Source organism: Microtus pennsylvanicus, chromosome 7 (assembly GCF_037038515.1).
Source record: "Microtus pennsylvanicus isolate mMicPen1 chromosome 7, mMicPen1.hap1, whole genome shotgun sequence".
Classification (NCBI taxonomy): domain Eukaryota; kingdom Metazoa; phylum Chordata; class Mammalia; order Rodentia; family Cricetidae; genus Microtus; species Microtus pennsylvanicus.
Genome location: NC_134585.1, coordinates 122683265 through 122704930, shown reverse-complemented (window position 1 = coordinate 122704930; position 21666 = coordinate 122683265). Strand labels below are relative to the sequence as shown.

At 51.9% G+C, this 21666-nt stretch overlaps 1 protein-coding gene across 2 annotated transcripts in view; it reads left to right on the top strand.

The window, feature by feature from the left end:
- Kcnn3 (potassium calcium-activated channel subfamily N member 3) overlaps nucleotides 1–21666 on the top strand; it is a 150263-nt gene that overhangs the window by 103222 nt on the left and 25375 nt on the right. For both annotated transcript variants that reach the window (XM_075978416.1, XM_075978417.1), the window contains exon 4: nucleotides 17478–17619. In XM_075978416.1, the coding sequence (XP_075834531.1) occupies nucleotides 17478–17619 (142 nt within the window). The remainder of the gene's footprint in view (nucleotides 1–17477; nucleotides 17620–21666) is intronic.

The following is a 21666-nucleotide window of genomic DNA, read 5'->3' as shown; positions in this document are numbered from 1 at the left end:
CTAGGCCCCTCAGTATGGAGCCCCCATCTGTGTGCTGCTGGGCTCTGCACACCTGCCAGGCTCACTCCCTTCCCCCTGGGGTTTCCCACTTCCAGCATCTTCCTTCCTTTGCACCCCCTTCGTTCCTGACCTCAGTGCTCTCATCTGAGGGTGTCCAGTCCTGTGAAGTGTCCGAGGTGGGCTGTAGTTTTCAGGCAACATTTGTGTTGCCTAGCAACGTGTTACAAGCACCTTCTTCTATGTGACTGCTTCCTCTAAAACCGCTGGGGCCAGGGACACTGGGACCAAGGAATCCTGCGGCCTCTCTGGGGTGATGAAGAGGAGGGAAAGGAGGGGAACAGACAGACGGCAGACAGACTTGTGTAATTCTGAGGGAGGTCGTTCCTGCTCTCCCGTGGTTTGGCTGCCAGAGCCTCTCCTGTCCTGTCATGGATCCCAGGCTACGGTCTGTGTCACAGTCCTGGCTCGGGAGCCATCAGTGTTCTCAGAACTCACTTCCTGGCTTGGGAGGCACCTGCAGTGGTGTCTAAGGCAAGGCCAACCTGAAGGTTCCCACCTGAGCTGGCCTCTGGCTTTGTCTTGTTTCCTGAGATGCCATAGGCCTCCTGGCTTGTGCGTGTGTAGCCAGCCCAGCTGCAGGTGCCCTGGGAGTGGGAGGGGAGAAAAGGAAGGAGACAGAGTGTGATTTCAAAATGCAACAGGGACCAGGGAGATGGCTCAGTGGGGAAAGGCACCTGCCACCAAGCCACTACGCCTGAGTGGGCTCATGAGCTGATTCAAGACAAGGCTCCCATGAATCTGTCTTCTCGAAGATGGCCTTTGAGGGCCAAGGGCATTGCAGATGCTCACTGCCTGATGTGCCATCAGTGTGGGCTGCCAGAAAGCCAGCCTGTGCTCCAGAGATCACAGCCACAGACTGGCCTTGATCTAGATGAGGGAAGGGGGCCCCGAGTGGCAAATACCATGAGGACAGGGGGCCCCGAGTGGCAGGTACCATGAGGGAAGGGGGCCCCGAGTGGCAAATACCATGAGGACAGGGGGCCCCGAGTGGCAGGTACCATGAGGACAGATTCCACACCTTATCTCCAGGCCCCGCAGTTGACAGAAATCTCCGTGGGTCATCTCGCCTTTGTCTTGTCCCTCATTTTTCTCCAGCAAGCAGCTCTCAGTTCAAGAGGGAGGGAAGGGGAATTTTCATGGTGGCAGTCTTTACCCCATGCGGCTCAGGGGTGGAAGTTGTGGCCTGAGCCCCAGCAAGGAGCACTGCTTCTAGAGGCTGCTCGCATGGGTCGTGGGGCATGCCATCTTTGAGGACGTGAAAGTCCATCCAGCAAGAAAACTCCTCTTGAGGGAAAGAGTTGTGGATGACTGACTGTCTCCATCCTTCTATTCACAAGTACTAAGCATGACATTGTGTTCCAGAACCTTCCAGTTAATCATGCCAGCTAGAGTTTCAGGCAGTTGGCAGTGGGAAGGGTGGATCTGTGCTAGCCTGAGCTACCTGGTCTAGCCTGAGCTACCTGAGAACCTTCTACCTCCTGTACTGGCCATCCTTTGCTTGGAAACATGTGATGCCCAGGTCTGTGGGAACATTTTAGGAGACACTGTGGTCAGGGAGCCCCATGCCTTGTCTTTAGAAGATGGCAAAGGCTAGCTCTGTCCTTGGCCTGGCCCAGATGCCATTGCAGTGACCTCTCTCCTCATGGCTTTCTAGTGGCTGCAAACTCAGTCAGCTAAAATTCTACCCCCTCCACACAGCCTCCAGGGTTCCTCCTCAGCTCCCCACTTCCCAATTGCAGGGAATTCTTCCCACCCGAAGCTCTCATCGTGCCTTTTCCTGGGTTGATGAGCAAGGAACCCTTTTCAGGGTATCCCCCCTTCCGTTTCTATTTGTTCTTGGCCACAGAGTGATCCCCACCTCCCTCCTACACTAACCCTGTCTAGGTGAGAAATTGCCTGCCTGTCATTCTCTGAGGAGAAACCCCCTTCCTCCCTCCATCCAGAACAAGAGTCTCTGCAGTCGCTCCCCACAGAGGGCGCCATTGAAGCCTTTGTGAAAGCCGCTTCCTGGGGATGCACATAGCCTGTGCTGCTGAACCAGTAACCCTAGCTCTTAATTACAAGAGTTCTTTCCATAGAGATCCAGGCCCAGAAACCAGAAAGGGGGAAGTCCCCAGCGACCTCTCCACCCCGCTTTCCTGGGCCTTTGTTTCCTGAGAGGCATTCCATGGCTAAACACAGGGCAAATGCAAGCCTACACTTAGTTTGGCCATTCAGTTGATGCTTTATTTGTTTCCTTTTTTGGGGAAGTGGCAGAGACTGAATTCGGGGCCTTGCATGTGCTAGGCAAGTGCTCTGCCTCTGAGGTTTATCTCCAGCCCTGGGTTTTTGTTATTGTTTTGTGTTTTAGAGCAAGTCTTGCTCTGTAGCTCAAGCTGGACTTAAACTTACTATGTAGCTCAGACTATTCTCAAACTCCTGGTCCTCCAGCCTCAGCGTCCTGAGTGTTGAGATGACAGGCATGCCCTGATCTAGTGGAGCTAGGTTTCCTATCAGGAAATGAAAGATGATGGGTGTTCGTCTTTTTATCAGAGAGTGTGTACAGTGTGGGCACACAGGGCTCCAGCTGGCCTTGATTGATGATGACAATGGTGGATCCTTCTTAGAATAAGGCAACAATCCAGCCCTGCCTACCTCAGGAAGATACTTCTAGATCATAGAATAAAGTGACAATCCAGCCCTGCCTACCTCAGGGAGATACTTCTAGATCATAGAATAAAGTGACAATCCAGCCCTGCCTACCTCAGGGAGATACTTCTAGATCTTAGAATAAAGCAACAATCCAGCCCTGCCTACCTCGGGGAGATACTTCTAGATCTTAGAATAAAGCGACAATCCAGCCCTGCCTACTTCAGGGAGATACTTCTAGATCTTAGAATAAAGCAACAATCCAGACATGCCTACCTCAGGGAGATACTTCTAGATCTTAGAATAAAGCAACAATCCAGTCCTGCCTATCTCAGGGAGATACTTCTAAATCTTAGAATAAAGCGACAATCCAGACATGTCTACCTCAGGGAGATACTTTTAGATCTTAGAATAAAGCGACAATCCAGCCCTGCCTACCTCAGGGAGATACTTCTAGATCTTAGACTAAAACTACAATCCAGACATGCCTATCAAGAAGATAGTTCCAGAAATAAAGCGAGATGAGAAATGGAATATTTCTAAGATCACAGAGGAAATATTTTGCAAGACTCCTCACTACTTTTATTTTTGCCTCTGTGTATGAGAACTCAGCCATCAGAAAGCCCTTTGCCTACAAGTCGTGCCCTGTGACTGATGGCAGGTATCAAGAAAGGCTCAACCAGGAGAAAGAAGACTCCCAGACAGGGACAGAGGCCCTGGGTGGGCGCAGCTAAATGAAAACCAAAGACAGTAGAGGCCCATAGAGGAATGAAATGAGACAAACCCGGTTCATTCCAAACTCACATGGCTGAGAAGCTGGGCAAAGTACCAGAGGGGCAAGGCCTAGGTCGAGGGGTGATAGAGTTGACAAGCTCAGAGGGCACTTGGCCAGGAAAGCTGTCTAAAGGAGGTGAGGGCCTCAGCTCCACGGGGTTTCTAGACAGGAGGACCGGTATGAGCAGCATTCAGGAGTATGAGAGCACAAGAAGCAGCTGCTTTCTGGGGATCAGGACAAGAGTCTGGGCCTCTCTTCTTCAGTGTCAGAGAGGGAGGTACGGTGTCAATCTAAGGACACAGTCCTAAGCTCTTCGGTCAAAGCCACAGTTCCCAGCCAGTTCTTCTTCCGGTTCTGCTGTTCAGATCCCTGGCTTCCGTTCACCCATGTGCCTCAGGTATAAGTCATCTCCATTATGGTAGCTGAGTCCCAAGCTCCCTTCCCATGGAAGGAAGCAAACCTAGGTCCAAGAGAATGAGGAGGGTCTTCACAGGGCTGTAAACCAGCACGGCCCAGGGGCAGGCGCCACAGCCACGGCGCTGGTGTGTGCACCACGTGTCTCTGGAGGTCATTTCTTCTTCCTTCGCATCTTCCAGGCCAGTGGGAGCCACTGTTGAATTGGAGCGCTGGAGGCGCCCGAGTTTTGGCAGAGTTCCTAGACTGCAGCTTAGAGGGAGCTAAGAAGGCACAGGCTGACCGTGAGGCGAGGTGCCTGGTAGGATACGGCTGGTATAAGGTGCGGCAAGAGCGTGGAGCCGCGGCCCACAGGACCGCTCGACGGATGCGTAGTGATGGCAGAGCAAGATCAAGAGCAGCGCCTGGGTTCTAGAAGACCACAGTGGCCCTAGCGACGTGAAGATGTAGGAGAGAGGATGTAGGTGAGAGGTATAGAGAGGACCTGGACAGCAAAGAAAGGACCGCTCTAAGAGCAGGGTCAGAGATCAGTTGGTTTACCCGCTGCCCTTCCCCTTCCATACCATGTGCCGGCAGCCAGCAGACCACAGATGTAGTCCGGCTGGCCCCACTCACTTTCTGCTGCCCTGACTCCTCAGAGGCTCCCTGGAGTAGGGACCTAGTCCTGGCTCATTTTCTGCCACCTTCATCTGATCATGCCTGGCAGATTTGAGCAGAGACTGGTATCCCCCAAGAATGAATGATTACTTGTGGAGGCATGGGTGATCTTCCCCTGAAGTGGGGCTCCCATTCTGAGCCCTCCCAGGAGGCTGAGAAAGTGGAAGAGGGTCAAGGAGAAGGGCAAAGAAGAAAGAGGGAAGACTGACAAGAAAAAGGAGAGGCAAGAAGAGAGTAGGGGAGGAAGGCGCATAGTTAGGGAACGCAGCTGCCAGCACAGGCCTCCATGCCTTCTTGTATACTAAAGCCCTGTGCTGGTGATTTGGGGCAAGTGTGTCTTGGCTTGTACAGCTTCCTTGGTCCTCAGCCCACTTCATCCCTCTCCTGAGCCACCCTCCTCACCTGGGCCCTGCCACCCCAATCGTTCTGGTGCTTCCTCATGAACATATTGATTTCAAGGAAGGTGCCTTGTTCCATGTGTCTAGACTCATCTCAGCACACTTGTCTCAAGTAAACATGGTTTCTGTCGTGTCTTATTCACTGACGGAACGCGGACACGGAGGTTACCTGAGGCTACCATGCGTGCAGAGCTATATGGGAGATGTGCGTGGCCGCTCACATGATAGCCCCACAAACCCGGGAGCTACAGCATGCTTCCTGTCAAAGCCCGAAACGTGGAGAGGCAAGCCCTTAGCACAGCTAGACAGCGCTGGCATGGGAAACCACCCTGCTCGTCTCCCCACCCACACGGTCTTCACCATGAACATCCCATTGGAAGATGCTTCCCCAGGAAATGTTCCTTCTAGGCCTTGCTTTCCTCCCTTTCCACACATCTTGTCAAACATTTCCCAATCAGAAAACATGGAAATATTTTTTAATAAGAAGAAAGAAACACTGCAAATTGAGAAAGCTCTGCCAGATGAGCCAGCTGGTTTTTGATTTAATAACCATCCAAAGAGGTGGACAGCGCTCCCTGGGAGGAGGTGGACTGTGGAGGGACTGGCAGCTGGCTCCCCTCAAATGCTGCTTCCTCTAGCAAGGTTGGGGGGATCAAAACAAAGAAACCAGAGGCTGGGGGGACAGCCAGAAATGCTGGAAGGCTCAGCTGGTGTCACCCAGATGTCCCTGGACTCTGGTGGAGCTGCTTCCTCACCTCCTGGGGTGTGTGCTGTTAGCTCCTAGGGCGAGATTTAGACGTTCCTTGGAAAGCCGGGTTGTCAAAGGGAAGCATTATTATATCTCTAAACTCAAAGTCGGCTTTTGGAAAACTGTGCTGTCCCTGTGAAGGGACCAGGGAGTGTCTTTCTGACCACGTTGTAGCGCGTGCACTATAGGACCTGTGTTCTGCCTTTCAGTTGGTATTTGAAGATGTTTATAGAAGAAACTGTCTTTGGGGTGGAAATGAGCAGGAATAGCCCTGATGTCCCCTCAGGTGTTTACTTTTCAGCCAACTTTGAGTTTCAGTGACTTCTTCACACACCCGTGTTTCCCCAGTGCCTCTGAGCTGAGGCCCACGAGCCCTTGAGAAATAGCTGCAGTGGCAGACTGGCTTGCTGAGGATACTTGATGATTTGAGCCAAGTCGGGACGTGGACAAAGGCAGAAGTAAGGATCCCATGCTATGTCTCCTTCAGCAATAGCTTCCAGGCTCCCTCTGAGGAGCAGGCAGTAGCCAGTCACGCACACACAGCCTTGCCGTTAGCCAGAGGCAGAGGCCCTGCCTAGCCGGTGAGACTGCTCCCATGCCCTGTCCTGTTCACTGCAGCTCTTATGTCTGGGCTAGGAACAAAGTCAGTCCCAGCCTCCACTGGTCCTCTGCTTCCTGGGAGAAGCTAGTTTGGTCAGTTATTCTTTGGAGGTGTTTTGTTTCCTACATGTAAAATTGGGGCAACAGTCTTCACTCTGCTGACTTTGTCCTGGTAGCTTGTGCCGGGGCTTTGTGACTAAATGGGCTCTTCCCTGTCTCCTTCCGTCCATTTGCTTAACAAACATTCATAGAGTATCCGGGATGCATCAGGAAGGGGCTGAGAAATAGGAACAACGAAGCCAAATATGTACCGTGTTGGGTAGTGTGATACATGGGGTGGGGGCCAGGACAGGAACTGGGGCGTGACAGGTGCATCAGGAAGGCTGGTAGGAACAGGGTGGCCAGGAGCCTTACCATGACACTGGCATGTGAGCCAAGGGCTGCCATGTCTGGGGGAAGAGCCTTCTGAGAAGGAGCAGCAAGTCGGAAAGCCAGGAGATAGGAATAAAGCTAGGCTGTTGAGTTGCTGAGCCGAAGAAACAGGAGGCTCACGGCAAAGGGGCTCAACGTGGTTCCACAGGTGTGGAGGGGTGGTTGCTAGGCATCTGGAAGGACTGGCTTTTGCTCTGAAGGACCCAGAGATGTCTGGCATGCCCTTTCCCCTGCTGTGGTGAAACCATGGTGGTACAAGGTGTGGTTGTTCAAGCAGAGGCGGAAAGGCCAATCAGCCAGTACCTCCATGTCCGTGTGAGAAGACAAGACCATGCCCAAATGAGGAGATGAGTGCCCCCTACCGACTCTCTCCGTAAGCTGAAGCTGACAAGATTCGATGGCACCAGGGGAGATAGAGAAGGGGCAGTGGCCCACCCAGAAGGCAGAGCGACCTGGCAGAAGAGAAAGCACTGTGGGGAAGCTGGGCTTTCCTGAGGCCGTGTCTAATGCCTGCTTTCCCTCTGCATCCTGTGCCGCTGTCCTTGCCGCTAGGACAGAGCCCCAGGTGGGACGCTCTTCCAGAGGCAGTCACGTGCCTCTATCTGTGTCCTGCACAGAAGGCTGCTCGCTCTTCCACACTCTAGTAAGAGAGGCAGGGATAGATTAGGCCTGGTTCCCTGAAGATAGAGCAGGGACAGGATTATCCAAGGTCATGAAGGACGCTTTGGGTTTTCCTCCAGTTCTGCCAAAGCAAATCACACCCAGAAGACTGTCATGGCGTGACAGCTGCGAGTGCAGGAGAGCCCTGTGTCAGGTGACGTTCTCACTCATGGGAAAGGAACTCTGCGAGCTGGTGTCCCCTTTCACTGGGAAACTGGGGACAGGTACTGTGTGTACCGTGGGGAGGGACCAAGAATTTGTGGTCTTGTTCTTGTGTTCACATTGACGCCAAACAGGCTGGGGCCTTCCAGCTGCAGAGCCAGATCAACAGCTGGATAGTGAGGATGCTGTGTGGTGTGGGAGTCAGGAGAGTTTGAGCTGGGTCTCATAGGATCAGTTAAGACAAAGGCAGGCCAAGGGGAACTAAGAGATGTGTGCACCGGGCAAAGTTAGGACACCTTGGAAGCCAGAGGAAGCGACTCAGAAAACATGGATGAAGAGGAAAGGAGGCGAGCAAGCTGCTTAAGATGCCAAGGACAAGTCGTTCTGAGGAGAGCAGGACAGCGGGGTCCAAGGCCACCACTGATCCAGATGCATGCTGTTAAGTTCTTCACTGGAGATCTGAGCAGGAGAGCCCAGCTCTGTGCAGTGTCTGTGAGAAGCTGAGCATGGGAGGACAAGTTGAGGCAGTCATCCATCTGGAGGGAGGTTCTGCGCGAGGCCCGCCTGGCTTTACTCTTGCGACATTCCAACAAACAAAGCAACCCTAGACAAATGGCTGGAGCCACCACATCCCTCAGATCCATACGGAAAGACTCTGCTATGGAGAAGCTACTTTGCACAAGTGTCCAAACTCCTCTGGAGACAAAGGAAGAGCTGTGTTCTCTTCACTTGGGCTTCATTCCCATAACCTTGTTCTGGAATAGGTCACAGCCAGTGTCAAGAAGCTGAGTTCTTATTAATAGTGAAAACCAACTCCAAGCTCGAAGAACTGGCAGCCACTTTGACAAAAGTCAGTCTGCCGGAGACAATGGCTGGAGTCATTCCAGCGTGCTTCACCGGGCGACTCAAGCTGGTATTGATTCAGGATGGCACAGAAGCAGCCACAGCCATACCACAGACGTTTAGTGAGCACCTACTATATGATAGATCTGGAGGTGGTACCCAGAACGGGCTGCAGAGAGAACTATTATGTAACTGTAGGGTTACTAGGGCAATGGAATAGTATGAAGAACTCAGAAATAGAGCTACTTGCTCATGGAGGAAGCCCTGAAAGTCAGGGGGAGGAAATCCAGTTTCGGATGAACTGCAGAGTCTCATAATCTCAGGGAGGGAGGGGTTTCCCAAACATCACCCAAAGCAGTAAGCGCAATGACAACAGAGAAATGCAACTTCGCTGGAGTCCCAAACTTCCATGACAGATATCTGAGTACCAGCAAGGTGCCTCAGCGGGTGCATGTGCTTGTTGCCAAGTCTGATGATCTGAAAACCGTCTCTGTGGTCCACGTGATAAAACAAGAGAATCCTCTTCCACAAGTGTTCCTCTGACCTTCATATGCAAGCCGTGACATGTGTCCTCCAATAAAGTAAATACGATTGTCACCTCCATGGGTCAGGAATCCCAAGGCATCTTCAGTGGGTACCTTTGGCTCAAGATGTCTCATGAAGTTAGGGCCTTTCTCTCTTCCAGAGTTTAGGCATTCAAGGTCTTTCCTGTGCTTGGTGGCATGGAATGAACCCTCACCATGGTGCTGGAGGCGATTTTTCATTGGCTTGCTTCAAGACATGGGCAGTGTCTTCTCTCTGGAAGAGCAATGCCAGAGAGAATAGGCGGGACATCACCAAGACAGAAACCCCACCTGGTGAGTCTAACTTCTGCTGAGAACCTCCATCGCTTCAGCCACATTGTATGTATTAGAAGTGAGTTACCAGTAGATCCGGCATTCAAAGGACAGGACTGCAAAGGTGTGACTCCCTCGGGATGGAGATTGACTGGCAGCCACTTCAGAAGCTGCAGAACACACTGGGATGAAGTTTACTGCCAGAGGAGGAGAAAGAAACAGAGTCCAGGCTAATGATGGCTAGCAGGAAGTGGGATGGGGAGCTGCGGGAACACACTGGCAGGCGTGACGGTTGGGGTTGGTGGTCCTTCCTGGGGGCTTATTTTCTCGTTACATCCTGTGTATTTTCTTTATGTATTTGTGTGTTGTGTATCAGTTACTTTTCTTATCCCTGCAACAAAGATGCCTGGCCAAAGCAGCTTAAGGAGGGAAGACTTTATTCTGGCTTCCAGCTTGGGAATGTAGCCCACTGTGGCCAGGGAAGCTCACTGTGTCCACAGGCAGGATGCAGAGACATGAATGCTGTAGCTTAGCTCCCTTCCTCCTGGCTCCCATCTAGGACCCCTGCCCTCGAGGTAGTGCTCTTGTGTGCAGGGTATCTCAGAACACACGGAGGGGTGGTTCCTGGCTGATTCAAAACCCTGTTAAGTTAATGACAGCATGTAAATATCTTATTTTATAACAATTATTATTGTATCTTCCTTTACTTCGAGATTGTTATTGTTGTTTGCTTGCTTTGGAGACCAGGTGTCTATCCCAGATTGACCTTGAATTTGCTAAACTCTTGATCCTTCTGCTCCAGCTCCTAAAGACTGGGATCTGCTGATGTGGACCACAGTCCAGTTATGTCAGAGCTGGATGTCAAGGCCAGGACTGTGTGTGTTAGCTGTCTTAGTTACTGTTCTCTTGCTGCAGAGGGACACCATGACCAAGGCTGCTTACAAATGAAACCAATTTAATTGGTGACTTGCTTACAGTTTCAGAAGGCTACTCTATGACCATCATGGCATGGAGCATGGCAGCAGACAGCTTACACCTTATCTGGAATCTGGGGGCAGAGAGAGAAGGCCTGGGCCTGTTGTGGGCTTTTGAAACCTCAAAGTCCACCTCCAGTGACACACTTCCTCCAATGAGGCCACGCCTCCTAATCCTTCCCCAAACAGTTCCACTGAGAGCCAAGCATCCAACAGATGAGCCTATGGGAGCCATTCTCATTGAAACCACAGTAGGCAAACACTCTGCCAACTGAACTGAGTCCCCAGTGCCTTGCATTGCTTTTATATTTGATATGTATGTCTGCAAAAACTTTTAATATTTGCTTATTTATCTGCTTGCTTATTTGTTTTAGTTTTTTTCTCTTTCTTTTGAGGTAATTATCTTACTGTGTAGCCCAGGCTGGCATTTGAACTCACTACAATCCTTCTGCCTCAGACTCATGGACCCTGATTGCAGGCATGTGCCTCAGACCTGGCTTTCTGCAGAGCCTGTTCGGTCTGTGGTCCTGTGATGTTTTCCATGCACTCTTAGCTCTCCCCACTTAGCCATTTCCAAGCCTGTGACTTGCCTGGCCCTGCTGATGAGCCTGGAGGCTTCCTCCAGGGCCCTGAAAGCATGCGTGGACTGTGTACTTCCGGGAGCTTTGGGTTTAAGCATTGTCTGTTCACTTCCAGGCTGGAAGGTGAAAGTCTAGTTCCCTATCCTCCCCTCAGCTCTTCCCGTCCCCCGGTTCTTTTCTAATAACTCCATCTTATTTTGGTTAAACTAGAAATCAATGTTTATGTCACTTAGTTGAGACCAATTTGATTCTATTCATCGTTGGACCTTAGAGTAAAATTTTCTCATTTTCCTTTCTCTGCAGAAGATTTCATTTTCTCTAGAGTTGTTAGTGATCATTTTCCTTCATTTGCTTGCCTTTTTTCTATGTGCCCACCACTCGTTCAGTTCCAAACCATAACGTTTGTTTGTACCTCCTTTGGGGAAGCTCAGGTTTCTCAGGCCTTTGAAACCTACCTCCCGGAGACTGGCCGCAGAGCCTCCCACCTTCGCGCCTGTCTTCCACAGCTACATCATGGTGTCCTGGCCTTTCCTCCTCTGTGGGGTAGCCTTCTCTAACCCTGGTCTTCTTTCTCCTTGCCTTTGGAGAACCTAGCCCCATTGTGCTGGCTAGTTTTATGTCAGCTTGACACGAGCTAAAGCCATCTGAGAGAAGGGACCTCAACTGAGCAAACACCTCCATAAGATCTGGCTGTGGGGCATTTTCTTAATTAGTGATTGATGGGGGAGGGCTCAGCCCATTGTAGGGGGTGCCATGCCTGGGCTGGTGGTCCTGGCTTCAACAAGAAAGCAGCTAAACAACCATGACGAGCAAGCTAATAAACAGCCCCTCCATGGCCTCTGCATCAGCTCCTGTCTCCTGGTCCCTGCCTTTGAGGTTTCAAAAGGCTTATTTCTAGTTAGCTCTGCTCTGTGGTTGTGTCTCAAGAGAAGAGTGCCCAGCTGCTGCCCCAGGGTCATGTGTGCCTGCCTGCTGCCCTGCTCACCACTATGATGGTCCTGGAGCCTCTGAAACTGCAAGCCCCGATACACTCTTCTCTAAGTTACCTGGCCTATGGTACCTTGTAACAACAATAGAAAAGTATCAAAGGGTTAACTGAGTCAAAGAAAGAGGGAGGGGGAGAGAGAGAGAGAGAGAGAGAGAGAGAGAGAGAGAGAGAGAGAGAGGCATTTGCCCATCCACAAGGCTCTAGAAAGTTTGTTTTCCCCCAGGAAGCCATAGTGGGTGTAACGAAGTTACCGTTGCTGCGATGGAACACCATGACCAAGAGCAATGTGGAGAGGAAAGGGTTTATGTCACTCACCGTTCCACATCACTGTTCATCATCAAAAGCAGTAAGGACAGGAACTCAAGCAGGGCAGGAACCTGGAGGCAGGAGCTGATGCAGAGGCCATGGAGGGTGCTGCTTACTGGTTTGTTCCCAAGGCTTGCTCAGTTTACATTCTTACAGAACCCAGGACCACCAGTCCAGGGATGGCACCATGCACAATCGGCTGGGCCCTCCCCCATCAGTCCCTAATTAAGAGAATGCCCGCGGGCTTGCCTACAGCCTGATCTGGTCCCATGGAAGGGATCTCTTTTGAGTCTCCCTCCTCTCTGATGACTCCAGCTTATGTCTGTTATGCCCAGATTACATAGATTCCCCCCCCCAAACCCACCAGGAGACTGAGTCCTATATGTAAAAGCAATTTATTCTTACACAAGTTTGCAAACTCAGACTCTCCTATGTCCAATGCATTGGAGTGATCAGAGAGCCTGAGCTCAGTGAGGGTTGGGCTTTATAGTAGCAAAGGTGGGGGTGAGGGATTTCTAAGGTGCAGGACCCCTGAATGGCTGATATTTGTCTAGGGGTGTCCTGGTGAAAAGCTATGGGTGTGTGCTGGCAGGTAATCCTATCTACAACAATTGGAACGTTAGGAATTTCCTTGGAATGGCCTGTTTCTGGATGGTGCCTGGGTAGTCTCAGTTTGTGGTCGTTCTTGGAACCAGGTATTGCCCTAGGGTAAACTACTGAGACCTAGGCCTCTATTGAGCTTGTCATGGCTGGGTGCTACAATGTCAAATTGACATAAAAACCAACCAGGACACCCTCTGATCTTTCCCACCAACTGGGGACCAAGTACTCAAATGGGGCCATTCTCATTCTGACCATCATAAATGGGTTTGGAATTTTGGTATCTCTTAGAAATTAATTTCTTTCCAATTTGCTATCAGATTTTTTTAAGTGTACAAATATTTTGCCAGCATGCATGTCTATGCGGCATATGTTGCCTGTGGAGGTCAAAAGAGAGCACTGGATCCCCTGGGCCTGGAGTTACAGATGGCTGTGAGCCACCATGTGGGTACTGGGAACTGAACCTGGGTTCTCTGCAAGAGCAACAAGTACTCCTAACTACTGGGCCATTCTCCGGCTTATTTTCTTTTACAATTTTGATGGATGTATCTAGCCTTCTAACTTCCAGTGTTCTGGGGTAAGCCAGAAGTCATTATAAATTTGTAATTTCTTTGTCTTTCACCTTCTTCTCTCCTGCTGCATCCAGGCCACAGAACCCTGCAGGATCTCCTTCCTTCTCCTGACATTAGGAACTTTCACAGCAGCGGGCCTGGCTGGTGGCTGTTCATTGTGCTGGGGACTTTGGTTGCCACTCAGCTCTTCTGTTCTGGGGAATGTTTGGATTTCTTCAGTGATGACCTCCCTCCCCCAACAGTTCTTTCTTTCTGAAACTATTCTCTGGGCAGTAGACAGATTCACCAAGTGTCTCACACTTTGTGATCATTTCACTGTTTCAGTCTTCGGCCATTGGGAGACCTGCTCAATTTCTCTTCTGGCTCTATTCGATCGGCTTTTCCTAGGAGAGCAGCCATTTATTTTTAATTGAAAATAGAATCTTCTCTCATATAATAAATCTTGACCACAGTTTCCCCCTCCCCCGATTCTCGCCTCACAGATGCAATGTCTTATTTATCTCTCTTGCAGTATTAACTACAGGCTTCCTCCCCACCCTCCCACCCTCCCCACCCCGCCCATCCCTCACCAGCCCTGCCCAAGGATTCTTCTCTCTGAATGATCTGTTGACCCCGACTCCTTTTCTTGATTTAAGTGACTAATTTGGTCTGTCTTCGTGTGTTAGAGGCCTTCCTTCTTCAGGTGTCTGGAGGTTACTGCTTGCTTGCTTATTTTTAAAAGTAAGGAACTTCAAACTTAGTTGTGAGAGATCTGCGGAACAAAGGTAGTTCTGTGTGTTTAATGAGAATCTCTCAAGCCATATTTTTTTCTTAGCTCTTATTTATTATGTAATATTAAGTAGAAAAAAGAAAGAAAACCGTCGTTCACCCTGATGGAAAAATTAGCAATTACAATAAATATTCTTGAGTTCAGAGAAAAAAAAATCCATCCTCAGCCCTTAGAGACAAACGTGAAACTACTTTCTCCCCAAATTTCTCTATTGCAAAAAATAGCATGAGGTTAGTGCGTGGCTGTGGGACATGTGTAAACCACTTAGAACTGTGAATAGGCCTGGAGCCGCTCTCTCCCTCCCACAGCCTGAATCACCAGCTGATTGCCCGCTCATCACTTCCTGCTTGGCGAGCTGCACGTGGGTCTGTCTCCACCACAAGGCTTGCTTACGTCACAGCAGAGCCACAGCGGCTCCCAGCAGCAGGGCCAGGTCAATTGTGGCCCCTCCTGTACCCCCACCACAAGAGCAGGGGGCAGCGAGTGAGTGTCTTTCCTCAGCACACAAGCAAAGGTGTGTGTGTGTGTGTGTGTGTGTGTGTGTGTGTGTGTGTGTGTGTGCTGAATGAAAAAGAAACCTACACGAATAATTTTAAAAATCATAGAAACAAAAGCAGTTACATATCATCTTTTAAATGTTTTGTTTTTGAGACAAAGTCACTGTATCTAGCCCTGGCTATCCTGCAAGTCACTCTGTAGACCAGGTTGACCTCCAGCTCACAGAGATCTGCCTGCCTCTGTATTCCAAGTGCTGAGATTAAAGCCATGTGTGGCCACACCTGGCTTGCCTTGTATGGGATTCCCCTTTGAGCTCTGACCTCTGTACCCAGAGTTCACAGGGGGTGCTGAGGACAGCCAGCAGCTCAAGGACACCAGTGTAAGCTACAGAATTTGCCAGAAAAGGACCAAGGAGCCCCCAGGCGCAGCAAAGCAATCCTGTACACATTGCTGCATGTGCCACACACACTATTTTTGGTCACCTGGTTGGCATTAAAAGCTCCCCATTTCTTCTCCAGGTGCCCCCTGCCCAGGGCCTGACCTCCTAGGCTTGTGGGCAGTCACATCATGCTCAGATGGCCACAAGAGGCTTGTGCTTCTGATTCTTCTGTTCAGGGTCAAGTGTGTCCATCTAAACTGAGGACAGTCCTGCGGCTGCCTTGGTTCACCCCTGCTGGGACTTTGCTCTGACGTCATAACTCCTGCCCGTCTCCGCCCTTCCCCGTACAAGCGGTTACTGCTGATAGGTGGGGGCACCTAATCTGGGCTACTGCATTACTGTGCCCGTGGGCTATTTAAATCTTCCTGTTAGCAGGAAGGAAACTGAGTCACAGAGGGATCTAAGTCACTGTCTACAGCTACGGAGCTCCATCCAGTGAAGCTGGCACTGGCCCATTCCCTGACACACTACCCCTCCCGACTGAACGTCAGTGTCCTCAGACCTGATCCGAGATGGCGTTCCAGAAAATACCCTGCCTAATTGGTGACACTGGCTGCACCCCTGCAGCGTTTGCATCTGTGCTCTGTCTCATTGTGTGGGTTCATTAGTCTTCGTCGGTGTCTTTCCCACAACCACCGTGTCTTGCTATGTCCCCAGTCCCAGGGCCTCCTTTTGTAGGCTACAGCCTGGAGTCTCATCATCTCCCAACATGCAGGAAGGGACTGCAGGCCAAAGGCCTGGTAGGACAGGCAAGCAGGACAGAGGACAGGTACCTGTCCAAGGTGTGCCTCTCCAGGGTGGCCAGGGGAGCAGAACAGGCCAGCCTGCGGATGTGAGCCTGGAAGAAGCATCCACCAGGGTCCTAGGAGAGGAGCAGAGTATGGCTGGGAACTGGAGGCAGCCTGCTTTAAAACAGGGATCCTCAACTGTCCCCAGAAGTTACAGGAACCTGTGCCCTTGTACAGGCAGCGGTGAAGACACTGATACCCGCTGACGATTTGGGACTGGACTTGGGGGCAGGAGGCAGCTGCAGCCATAGCAACCCCAGCTCTGCACACACTTACCCTCGGATGGCTTCCTCGCTGCGGCGCTGCCTCTTCAAGCGTCCTTCACCACAGACCTTCCCAGAGAGCCTTACCATGCTGCATTTCCTCCACCAGGCAACCCAGAATGGCCTCTGAGCCCTCTAATACCAGATGCAAGCATCTGCCCGTAGAACTCCAGGCCCCCCAACCTCTTCTGCACACTGGCCTCCCAAGCCCTCTCATGGCTTACTGCTGAAGCCCAGGTGCCCTCCTCTCGTGACCCTTTCTCTCACTCTAGGACACATGCCAGTCACTTCCCATTCTCTGGTGCACAGTGCAGCAGCAAAAGCCCATGGACTTTGATTCAGTTATTTCTTGTGTGTCTTTGGACAAGTTACTCAATGTCTCTGTGCTTTTAGCTGCTTACTTCAGCCACCTCAAGGGGCCCTGTAAGCAACAAAGCCCTTACATGCATAGTGTCAGCCGTGCGGCAGGGGCTCAAAGCAAGGCATCCTCTGTACTCTGCTTTGGTGTTCAGCGTAGCTGCTTCCCTCTGGCCAGCAGCTCTTCCTCTTCCTTCAGGAACATACCCAGCCACAGCTTCACCTGCAGATGCCCCTGCATGTCTCACTCATGGAGTTCCAAGCTCTCTTGTGCATGGAGGTCACAGCTGGGCATAGCCATGACTCCGCTGTTTGTATGCCATGTGTCAGTCTCCGTGGCTACAACACTCTCCAACAGCTGTCCCTGCTACCAAGACAGACCTCTCTGGCCCAGGCTCTGTTCCCGAGAGTGGCTGGGAGACGGACAGAAGTACCATTGCACTCTATGCCGCTCACACTGGTCCAGTAGGGTGGCCCTATGAGGAAGGCTCTTCCGTCCTCTCCGGCTCCCCTCTGCCCCGCACGCTGAATTGGAGGTCCTATCCCCAGGCCTGCAGGAGAGCTGCAGCTCTGTCCCTCTGTGTCTCAGTGTCACTGTCACAGAGCACCACAGACAAAGCCTAGTTCTGATGCTTTGGGAGGCCAGAAAGTCCTCTGTCAAGGTGACAGCAAGTTTATGTCTGGGGACACACCTTGTTGCTACATCCCCCAGAGGGAAGGCAGGCTGTGTCCTCGCAAGTAGAAGGCACAAGAGCGAACCATGCACACTGATGTATAAACCTCTTAAGCCAGGTGAAGGGTCACAGGCCTGAAGTCCTGTCACTTGGGAGATGGGGGACGAAGATCAGGAGTTCAAGGCTGGCCTGAACTATGTATTTTAAAGGAAAATTTAAATTTTATTCCTGCATGGTTTTATCCGAAGCCTTCCTACCAGCAGTGAAAGGAGTCTACGGTGCACTGCAAATCCGGACTCAGCCACTGCAGGGGGCACCTGGGTGGGCTGCAGGACCCTCAGGAGCCTAGAGAGAGATGTCGCTGTCATTGCTGCACCTAACTCAGCATGTCCCCATGTCCCCAGCCTCTGCTCCCAGAAGTCATTTGACGTTTAACCCCTGTCTCCCCTTGGCAGGTATCACGACCAGCAGGACGTGACCAGTAACTTTCTGGGCGCCATGTGGCTCATCTCCATCACGTTCCTGTCCATCGGTTACGGGGACATGGTGCCCCACACATACTGCGGGAAAGGTGTCTGCCTTCTCACTGGCATCATGGTGAGTACCGGCCCACGGCCCTGCCCTCGAGGTGTTCCAGGAACACAGAGGGGTCTATTTGGGGACTGGGGAGGGGTGTTAGTCACTAAGACCCTATGCCTGTCCTGTACATCAAAAGGCAAGTGTGAACTGCGTGTGCAAACCTAGCTTTCAAAGCCCACCCCCAAGTGACATGAGATTGGTTGCCGCTCTCATCCTTGGTTCGCTACCAGGGAACACCAGGGTTGTGATTTACCATGCTCCTTCCTGTGTCCCAGGTTCCACAGACCTCGGTACCAGTTCTGATCGAGTGAGTTTAGCTAGAGCTGAGGAATATAATCTTGAGGCAGCCTGAAGGGACCCACGCCCTGGATGGGGTTGGCTGCTGGCATGAGTCCTGGTTTGCCCACACGGCTCAGGGCCAACTCTTGACTTTCCCAGGCTTTGTCTTCCACGTGTGCGCACTGGATTGCTGGCTGAGTGCCAATGCTTTCCAGCTCGGGTATCTGGTAAGGCCAGCAGGTCTCTGGGTGCCCAGCACCGAGGTCTAATCTTCCCACCCTCAGCCAAATGCCTCAGATCCAGGGGCTCTGAGACATGTGTCCCTTGCATCACTGGGGCTGTGTGCAGCATCTAGGAGGGAGGTGATGTGTGCGTTGGACGCAAGAGCTGAGTTTTCACTATACCCTCACTGTGCCCTCTGACCGGGCATGCTTACTCTCCCCTGGGTGAAGTGAACCTGGGCACCTGACTGCCCTCCTCACTGGCTCGTGGGCCCCAAGAAGTAACTAATGTGATGGTTTGGGGTAAACAATGAGAGAGAGCTGTACCCAGGCCATCCCCACTTTTGAAGTAATTGGGGTTGGGGGATACTTTGGAGGTGGTGGGACAGGCAGTGTCCCCTTTAATGCCCTACTTGGAGTCTTAGAACCAATGCCAGACTTCCTTCTTTGAGCCCAGTTGAGACCCTCTTCTCAGAAGAGGAACGACTTCGAGGAGAGGGCCCACAGTTAGTCCTGGGGCACTGAGGTTGGTGCTGAAGTGGCAGGAGAGATGGGGTGCTTGGAGCCTGGTACGAGGTCCCCATGGGTTGGCCCCCCACTTTCCTGTCACTGCCTTGCTCTGCAGCCCGCTCTGTGCTGCAACGCCCTCCTTTCGGGGCTCCTTTTATCTCAGTTCCTTTCTCACTGCTCCCAGGAAGCAGGACAGCTCTTCCTGCGGGGCAGTGACCTGTGTCTGCAGAAGGGAAGGTTCTAGCTAACTCCATCAAGGGAGGAGACACTGTCCTTCTCTGCTCAGTATGGTGGCCATCAGAGCTGATGCTGATGGGTAGGAACCAGGGGGCCATTAGGAGCAGGGGAGACCCCAGGGCAGTGGATGGCTGGCCACAGCCTCCTGTTCCTTCCAGCCCCCGAGCAGAGCAGGCCCATGTGAGCAGGCTGCCTGGAAACAGCTGGTAATGACAGAGGCGTAGCGCCAGGCTGGGATAAATCACGGTAAGTGTAAGGCTTTAGAACAAACACCTCCCATCGTTCAGTAGGAGTCTGTCTGGCACAGCTCCAGCTGTCACCAGGAAACCAGGCAAAGACTCTTCCTACCCGAAAGGAGCGAAATGTCACCTGAGAGCTGTGCCTTTCCTCCTCAGACTCCTGGAGTGGGCTCCGGCCCCACCCCAGCTCTCAGGCAGGGTGCTCAGAGCCGTGCTGCCAAGAGGTGGACAGGCCCCTGTTATTTTTAAATACCAGCCATTCTCCCTCTCAGCATGGAGCTGTGCCCCATCCAAGAAGCTGCCCAGGCCCACTGTTTCCCTGGCTCCCTGGCTTCATGGCTCTTGGTTTCTATTCGAAAGCCTGGTAAAAGCACAGAAAGTCCTGGCCCAAGACACTGCTTCTCCCTAGGCAGTGTGGCCACCCCACCTTCCAGCACCCTTGGTGGCTGTGTGGGCCCACAGTGTTCCTTGTGAATGGCAGTGGGATCCAAGTGGGAAGGACCCGCAGGTGAGGGACCCCGCACTGCTTCCTGTATGACAGTTACAGCCCAGGCCTTTCCTGGGAGCACTTTGCATAAAGCCTGGCATTGGGAATATAAGCTTTTCCCCCACAAAGGCTCCAGCGTGAGACATTGCCTCTGTTCACTGCCGTTCAGTGTTCAGTACGCACTCGGGAAGCCTGGTGGCTTTTTTTTTTTCTATTCAACGTGACTCTCCAGCTGAGTCATTCCTTTCTAGGGGCTCACATTGCTAAGGCTACCCCGCCCTACCCCCAACATGATGTATATCTCCTGATTATTATTCCAAGGGCCTTGACTAAAGGTAGGGCTTCCTGTTTGGTTACCATGGACACCACAAGGCCAAGGCAAGGACTGCACAGGAAGGGAAAAGGAAGGATTTAGTGTGCCTGCTGCAAATGGCCTTAATCGTTGTTTTCCTCTGGCAATCCAGCAAGTGCATAATTACCGACCATTAGGCAGGGCATGCAACTGTCTGGACAACTTGACACTGTTGGCATAGGCCTGGAGCATTTGAGAGTTCGCTCATTAACACCAATCCACCTTGAGCCGCAGCATCTGCCCATGAGGAAGGATACTTTACAACATCCACCCAGAAGGGAAACGGGCTCTACTTCTGTTATCTGGGAGAGCCTCGGGGTCCCCAGAGACTCCGCTTCCCAGGGATGCTCTCTGCCACCCTGGTGTGGGCTGTGGACAAACAGGCCTTGAAGCTGTCCCCAGCAGTGTCCTGCAGGAGAGGTGACACCACAGAGCCAGTGACTTGGGCGCAGCATGGGAGTGGCCTGTGCGGTGTCTCTCCGCACGCAATGCCGCAATGCCGCAGGCCGCCCTCCTCCATTTGTCATTTTCACTTCTGTTTTATTTCCTTCGCGGCCTCTCCAGTTAAGAACACCTCATACTTTCCCCCTTGGGAAACTTGTTTTTCCAGCATCTAAGATTTTCCAGCTGGAAATCTTTCTTGCAAGCAAGAAGTGGGAGGCCTGGTGTGGAGCAGCTGGGGTCCAGGTTTGGGCCTGAATCTGCTGACGATTTAGACATGTTCACCCCGAAGACACCCCTTCTCTGATCAGTCTGCGTCACTCTGCCAACTGTGTACCTTGGGAAGTCTGGCCTTGTCGGAGGCGGGTCCTCTCCCTCCGTGGGAACAGGGCTTGGGTTGATATCAGTGGATTCAGGTCTTGGCATCTGAAGGCAAGAGGCCAAGACACAGATTTGCTTCTCATTCTGATCCCACAGAAGTCATGACAGCAGCTGCCACCTCCCTTATTCCACCCCACCCTCTACTCACGTGCTCCTCTGTCCCCCTCTGTCCACCAACATCAGCAGATTCGGCACCAGGACGACACAAACCCCACTGAAGTTAACCAGGTCCCTGATGGTTCATTCACCTGTTACACTAGGCTGCACCATGGCCAAACCTTGCAAACACTCTGAGGTGACAAATGCGATCCTGGGGTGACTCTTGGAAGCAGGGAACACAGACTATGAAACTCAAACCCACAGGGACAAACAGGGCTGGGCCAGGGGGAGGAGAGGGTCCCCTGACGCCTCTCTGGTGGCCTCTGACTTAGGCTGTGTCCTCCCTTCCTCTCACTGCTCTGTTAGTCTTTCTTTCTTTTCCCTCTCTCCTTTCCTGTTTCCTCACTAGTGCTGGCTAGAATACGGTTAAACTTGTTCTCTAGCTCATTCCCCATCTCCCCCCTCCCCCTTCTCTCTTCCTCACTCTCATCCTGGGAAGGACTAGCAGCCTGGCTCTTACTACTCCACACCATTTTTCTGAGGGCTGCTGATGTTCGATCCCACATCCACAAAGTTGTCTCTTAATCCACATTAATAGCTTGGCATTATCATTTGTGACCTTCCTAGTAACATTTAGACAACGAATAATCTAAAAGAAATCAGAGCGTGCAAGCCAGCAGGATGACACATTGGCTAAAGGCATACTGCCAAGCCTGACAACTGAGTTCAGACCCACGGACCCATAGGTAGAAGAAGAGAACTGGCTTTCTCAGGTTGTTCTCTGACCTCCACACGTGCACCATGGTGCGCTCTCTCTCT